This window comes from Dermacentor silvarum, chromosome 1 (genome assembly GCF_013339745.2).
Source record: "Dermacentor silvarum isolate Dsil-2018 chromosome 1, BIME_Dsil_1.4, whole genome shotgun sequence".
NCBI lineage: Eukaryota > Metazoa > Arthropoda > Arachnida > Ixodida > Ixodidae > Dermacentor > Dermacentor silvarum.
This window is the reverse complement of record NC_051154.1, coordinates 431,625,897-431,633,196: the sequence shown is the minus strand read 5'-3', so window position 1 is coordinate 431,633,196 and position 7,300 is coordinate 431,625,897. Positions and strand designations below refer to the sequence as shown.

Below are 7,300 nucleotides of genomic sequence, written 5' to 3'. Positions count from 1 at the left end.
CTTGGTTTTCGCTGATGGTGAACAGTTGAGATGAATGCTCCTCGTTTCCATCGGGGCTTCCAGTTAAAGCAAATGTGTTCTGTTTCTTGCCTCTTGACCTACAGGCTACGGATATATGGCCTTTTTTTCCGCACTTGAAGCACTTCGCAGTTTTGAACTTGCATGCTTGTTCCGAGTGGGTTTTGCTTCCGCATCTTCCACACTCGTTACTTTCTTGCCCGCTTGTGCTTCGTGTTGGTCACCTGTCCATCAGCTTATGGAGTCCTGGTTCAGTCTTCACGTCGGCGTTTTTCATGAGCTCGATGCCTTGACCCGCAGCTTCTGCTGCCAGCACCATGCTCTCGGCTTCCTTCAAGGTCAAACTCGAACGGGAAAGCAGTGCCTTCTGTAACTCTGTACTTCGGATTCCGCATACAATCTTGTCCCTCAGCATTCGGTCCAACATGTCACCAAAGTTGCATTTGTCGGCGAGTCGTCGGAGGTTGATGATAAACTGCTGGACTGATTCATCTTCTTTTTGGACACGGGTAAAAAACCTGAAGCTCTCTGCAATCTCGTTGGGCCTCGGGTCGTAGAAGCCTTCCAGAATTTCCACCGCTTCCTTGTAGGTGAGCTGGTTCACCTTACGAGGAGCGCACCGCCCACTGAGGACGTCAATTGACCTTGTACCCAGAGCCGAGACAAGAAGTGCTCTCTTCTGTGCATCTTCGGTGATGTCGTTCCCTTCGAAATAGGACTCAATGCGAATGACGTACGAAGTCCACTTGTCCTTGCCGTCGTCAAACGGTGGTACTTGGTACGACATTGCACCATCAGCGAAGCCCTTGCTCTTCAGTACGTGGGTAGGTTTCTCGTCGCCATTGCTACAACGCGCCGGGGACGGAGCGTAGCAACCGAAGCACACACCAGACGAAAGCTGCCAGAACAAGAACACTTTATTTCGTAGCGGCTATCTTTTTATAGCCACCCGTCAAACCAAACAAGTAAATGTAGGTACAGTTCAGTGCACAGATAAACAAGCGTTATCACAACAAAACGCGAAGCCATGCGCGCGCACTCGCCGCGCTATCTACTTTGCAACAAAAACACTCCCGATACAGCTTTCTGTTGCTCAACGCGTGCAACATAAAAGTGTTTTTCCGAGCGTGAAAGATGCCTGCGAATACACGCAAAGTACCTCGCGCGGAAATTTTGCGTGCATTCGCGGGCTTCTTTCACGCTCGGAAAAACACTTTTATGTTGCACGCATTGAGCAATAGAAAGCTGTATCGGAAGTTTTTCATAGTGCTGTACAATTTTCTCATTGACACTTTTCATCTAAATATATTAATTGAGAAGTTGAATAATTAATTATGACTAATTGTCTAATTAGGCGGAATGCAAAAAATAATCTGAGTATCTCCAAGCGACCGCAAACAGCATTACCTTGGTTCTGTTGAGCTAGGTGGCATTTGTATATTTTTAAAGTTTGGCTAAAGTTACGTGGGACACCCTGTATATATATAAAAATATGACGTTTTCAGCATTATACAATATTTACTGTTGCTCTATATAATAAATTTACAAAATTTATGTACACATGTCGTTTAGCAAACACATTTAACTTACTAAAATAAAACATAAATGCAGATGTACACTGTCACAAGGCGTATACCAGAAATGTAGTATAATGCCTGTTATGAAAAGGCATAATTTCCTATTATTTCTTATGATATATAGGACTGCAAGTATGATTTCATTATTTTTATTGAATAATCAATTTGAGTGATTTGCGAGTTCGATGAAATCTGGGTGTGTATTAAAAAAGTTGCGTATTTGATAATCAGGCTGTTTTGTTGCATAATTGGTTCTGTGTTCTGGTGTCTTGAAGCGAACATGTCTAAAATTGTAATGCGTATTTCTGGGTAAGTAGGCATCATAGAATATAGACTCATCTCTTTTATTATCACAAAATAAGTACGATGCCAATTTCAAATGGAATAATTGATTCACTTTCAAAATACCATGTTTTAGGAAGAATTCTGACTTATGATCTTGACGATCAAGTGTCTACCGTTCAAGTCACGCGATGTCAAAGTTGGACGGCAGACGTTTGCAGTATGTGTATATTTCATTAAGCCCGCGCAGCAACTCAGAACCATGGCCCCTAACGATCAAGTAAGTGACTAATCAAACTAATATTAAAATCAATAGTTTGCTGCAGGATTCGCACAGTGACTGGGTTTGATCGGTACTGGTAAGCATTGACGGCTGTGACTGCCGGCCACGCATACATATGCCGCAAAGGCACATTTGCAGATGCATGGCAATCTGTCAATATCCGGATTGAGCTTGTTAGGGTAGCGCTCATGCATAATGATTTTGCTTAAAGAGAAGAAAATGATGCACCAGAAAAAGTTACGTTTGTTGTCATTCATTTGTTTATAGCAATATAAGCGGCAGTGTGGTGTTTTAAACACCACTTTTTGTGTACAGTTCCCTGACTTCATGCTGTAACTGAATGTCTGCACCACATCAGTCGGTAAATTTTGTTTCTCTAGTCTGCAGAAACGTGTTCTGAAACAATTTCAACCACTCTGTGAACTTTCGCACAATTGCGTCGACCGCTAACCATCAGAAGTGCCTTTAAGTCCTGAAAATTCGTGTGCATTGCAGTTTTAATTAAAAAACTAAGAAAAATAACGAAAGCACTCTCCAAAATGTCAGAGACCCGACTACAATTTTACTTGGTTAAGCGAAGAATGGGGTGCACTCTCGGCGAGACAATACAGTCTATACTCTTAGCGAATGCAGGCGCCTTTTGCGGTTGCTGCAGAAACGTAAGTAAAATCAGAAAGGAAGCCTGAACGTACAAATAAAGCAAGCGACACCGGCTGTCCGGTCCGGTGACAGCGTAACTTTACGCGGAGAGCTGCGACTTTAGTACTACCCCGCCAATTTCGTCACTGGCCTCCAAGTCGCACCACAGTGTGTTCGAAACTGTAACGTGTCAGTCCCGTGACCCTTATGACAATTCACCACGCAACAATAACGGCGGTGACGATCGACGCTTGGTGACCGCGCGCTGCTCAAGCACGGCGCAGTCGCCGTGTCCGCCCGGCTTCGGCACAGTATGTCGGAGAAAGCGCACCCGCTTTCGATGATATGTGCTACAGGCGGTAGGGCGCAGCATCCTACGTACGTGTCAAGCACTTCTCGAGTGCGAGAACTACGCTTATAACCAAAACAAAACTCAGAACGAGCAAGAGCCGTGTTACTCTACAGGGCGGCATCTTTTTTGTACTACCCAGCCAACTTCGATGACTGACACCAGGTCACGCCGTAGTGCGTTCAAAACTCCAGCCCTTCAGCCCCATGAAGGGGATTTGCGAATGCACTATCGGGGATCGGTATTTCGCGGCTTTTCTTAGCGCTCCTGCTGACGGCCAGATGTGGCAACCGATGGTGCTTACTGCTAATGTATTATGAAACAAAGCTTCCAAACTATGGCTTTGTCGCCCGCAGCCGCCGAGTATGATACGACTGTGATCGATCTGCGTATATGAGGAAGGAAAGGAAAAACGAAGCGGAACGCAGCATTGGCGGGGTGTTGTCGCATGAGGAAGAGAAGAGTGCAGCGCGCAGTTGTCCTACTCATTAATCTGATTCAATGAATTCTTGACCAACCCACCACAGTAAGTATGATCGAACGCTGAGGTGATGGAAACCAAACACCGCCTAGAACCTCGCCTTTGAAAAAAAAGGCTTAATTCCGTCTCGACCACGTATGGCCAGAGTAATGGACATTGAGATGATTCAGAGGCGCGGTGTCACTTGTGTCCTAATATGCAACACAATGAAGTGTATTCATTCATTCACCTATTATTCTTCTCTTCCCCATAACTACCTTTTCCCCCTTTAAGTGGCTATGATGGGGTGTCTCCTTTTCTTTATGTGCACCAAGCTTTATTACAGCCGGTGGTACAATTCTACCTCAGTTATTTTGTAACAACCGCGCTACTTGTATCACAATGACACTGTTCAATATGCTACTAAAGAAGGTTTATTGAAATGAATCATGGCAACCTTGCAACAGCAAAATGAAGCAGGTCCTTACTATAAGCATATCAGCCTAACCTCTCCTAATCTACTAGCCATCCTTTTCTACCTGGGGACATGCTCATAAGCTAATTAACCAATTTAGTATTTAACATGCGTTTTAACGTAATGTACTAACGTAATGAGAAAACTGTGTTATTACTTCATTCAAATCTGCGATTAGTAATGAAGTAATGCCAGCCTATATAAAGCTACAGAATTACACAGGTAGAATTGTATTATCCGCCAAAAGGTGATTCAAAAAAGATTGCGGCAGGTAAAAACGCCCTTTACATGGAAGAATGCTGTGGCTTAGCATCCCAGATGTTTCATGAAAAGTGAACACTATTCTGAAAGTGAACAGTCTTAGCAAGGTGAAATAAAATTTAGTTCTAATAGCTGTCTATAATACCCTGACATTTTTCGCAGCACAATGATCCTCAGTACGAGGAACCTCGTAGCTTTCCAGCGGATACATCAACTATGTCTATTTCATACAGGTCAATCATTTGTTTAATCGATGGTTGGAAGGCATATTTATTGGCCATAGCGTAGGAGAGGTTCCATAATTCGGCTGGTAAGACACTGGTGGCGGTACCTCTCAAAATAGCTAGCGGTGGTTGCAAAATCTCAATCTCCTTGAAGCTTTTACTGACGTCAGCAGGCATGGATAACTGCTGCGATCGCCATGCTCGCTGTATTCAGTCGTCTTCGTATAAGTGGTACGGAACAACTCCGCTGAATTAGCGGTGCGGAGCTGCTGCTCGTTGTAGAAGCGCAGTCTGTGCGTTCAGAGCGCAGCGCATTTTGGTCGTCGTCCACGTTCTCCCCGTTAACAAATGGTTGCAACGAAACAGGTCGTCACCCAGGTGCACTGCATCCAGTGTAGTTTTTACGCGACTGCCGGTTTCCCGACACGGGAGCAATTCATGTACTATCTGTCGTATCGTCGACAACAGGTTGGAGGACGGACTCACACCACTGGTTACTGTGGGCACGTTAATGAAACGGCCAAATTTCGGCATTACACGCCGCATCTTCAGCACCTCAAATGTGCGGCAATACTGCATGAAGTCGTACACCTATGCCAGGTTCTCTGTGGCGATCCAGAATAGTACACGTACACCCTTAAGATGTCCGACCTTATCTTTTTTGGACATCGTAGACTTCACGCACTTACATAGCTAAAGGACCTCTTCTACGTGCATGGTACAAGTCTGTCCCTGGAGCTGGGCCCTTTGAGTCAGGGTTATAGAATAGCCAAAGCACTTCTTTAGTTCTTCAAGAAAGCTATCTCAAGTCGTAAGCGAATAGCCGTGGCTGTCGTACCACTTAATAGCAGTGTCTGTGAAAGAGAACAGAACATTTGACAGCTGAATGGAGGGGTCCCAGCCTTTGTTTGCTCAACCGTTTATAGCACAGTGTTGCCAGGTCCGACGAGGCGGCGTAGTCCAAAGCTAGAGATATTGTAGCCCAAATGTAGCCAAACACAAAAAAGAGCAAAAACATTTTTATAGCTAAATATAGCCATTTTTATTTGCAGTTTTATCTATGTAAACATTTTCACATTCGACTACGGCAGTCCTTTTTTGCACAACCCGTCGCAACAAAATGTCCCTGCCGGAGTGGCGGTCGACCTTCGACCTCAACCACAGTGACATCATGCTGGCACACAGATTACTCTTTTGGTTGGCTCCGGAAGCTCTCAAGTTCCAGCGAATCGCTGCAGAGGGCGAAACCGCAGTGATCTTAATTTATTACAGATAGTACTAAGTTATTATTTTGAGTATTATAGAGTAATATTAACTACGAATTCTGCGTTTAGCTGTCTGCGTTTAACGGTCTGCGACGGCGATGCGCCCATGGCCTCATTTGTTATGAGCCATGCAGAACGAGGCTTTCGCGCTATGCTATCTGGCTTTATGTGTGTAATCGTCCGATTTTGTTTTATCGTTTTTTTTTTCTTTTTAGTTAGCTTGGCCTGGATTAGCTGGTACACACTCTATATAGCACCCATTTACATCAACCTGGCCACCATTTTAGGTCTCTAGCTCGCCTAGAACATGCGTTAAAGACAACTGTCAGACAACAGATGCCACTCGCTGTCTGAATCGGTGTAAGCGAAGCTTCAAAAGATTACTGCGCAAAACGACACACCAGTGTTAAAAGCACGCGCTCATTTTCGGCGACGAGCACGTCCCGAACCCAACTCGCTCGACATGGTAAAAGCCGCGACCCCGCACAAAGAGCAAAGGTAAACGACAAATTGATAGCAGTGGTAATTCTGTGAAAACTGGTTACTGTCAAAAAGCAAACTCTGTTGATGTGCTAATATTATTAATTGCTGGGGGGTCTACGTGCCAAAACCTCGATACGATTGGGAGGCATGACGCAGTGGGGGACTCGGGATTAATTTTGACCATCTGGGGTTCTTAAGCGTGCACCGAAATCTATGTACACGGGTGTTCTGCATTTCACCTCTATCGAAATGCGGACGCCGTGGCCGGGTATCAAACCCGCGTCCTCTAGCCAGCAGCGTGACACTCCACCTGCATGCTAAGCTAACACAGTGGGTGATGTTCACGTGACGTGGTGCACTGATGTCATCGTGGCAAACATGTTTCGATATTAGCACAATGAGTACCTGCATCTATGACGTTACGGGCAAACCACCTATAAGCAAAAGCACCAGGGCCCGCCTTGGAGTTCGGGGTCTTGCTCCCATTCCTTTTTATACGTTCTCGCATACCTGGCCCACTTCCCCATGTTTGGATTCTCCTCTCCGAGGAGGATCCGATCTTACGTCGAACCTATCGAAATGAATTTCGAATGTAAGCACGACCAAAAATTCATTTAGCAGGAAAAGGAAAATGGCAGTAAAGCTTCGCGCGAGAAACCTGGAGTAGGTCGAAAGCTGTGCACGGCGCGATACTTCACCCAGAAGACATGGCCATGAACAAACAGGAGCGTGTCGTCCACCCGTGCTTCCCTTCTTTCATGTCGGCGCCACGATCGCCCGACGGCCCCGACCCTATGTTATTGCTCTCCCTTCCCGAGCATAGCCATGTTAGTACAGTGCACTGTGAAAAAAACTCTACTCCCAGGCTCATCCCGATGGCCGGCGATCGGGTATCTGATGTTGAAGCGGGGTGTAAGTTTGAGTGCATCAAATGTCGAAGCCACCGGCTCAGACAACAGCGCAGAGAAGGGGGGGGGGGGGAGA

The 7,300-nt window shown here is 45.6% G+C and overlaps 1 protein-coding gene across 1 annotated transcript; it reads right to left on the bottom strand.

The window, feature by feature from the left end:
- Positions 1-238: 238 nt before the first annotated feature.
- On the bottom strand, positions 239-805 carry LOC119448247 (uncharacterized). The gene has a single exon (XM_037711660.1). The coding sequence runs from the start codon at positions 803-805 to the stop codon at positions 239-241; it is 567 nt and encodes a 188-aa protein (XP_037567588.1).
- Positions 806-7,300: the final 6,495 nt, after the last annotated feature.

Excerpts from the sequence above, each read along its gene's own strand:
- LOC119448247 (XM_037711660.1), bottom strand. The coding sequence starts at position 805 with ATGTCGTACCAAGTACCACCGTTTGACGACGGCAAGGACAAGTGGACT.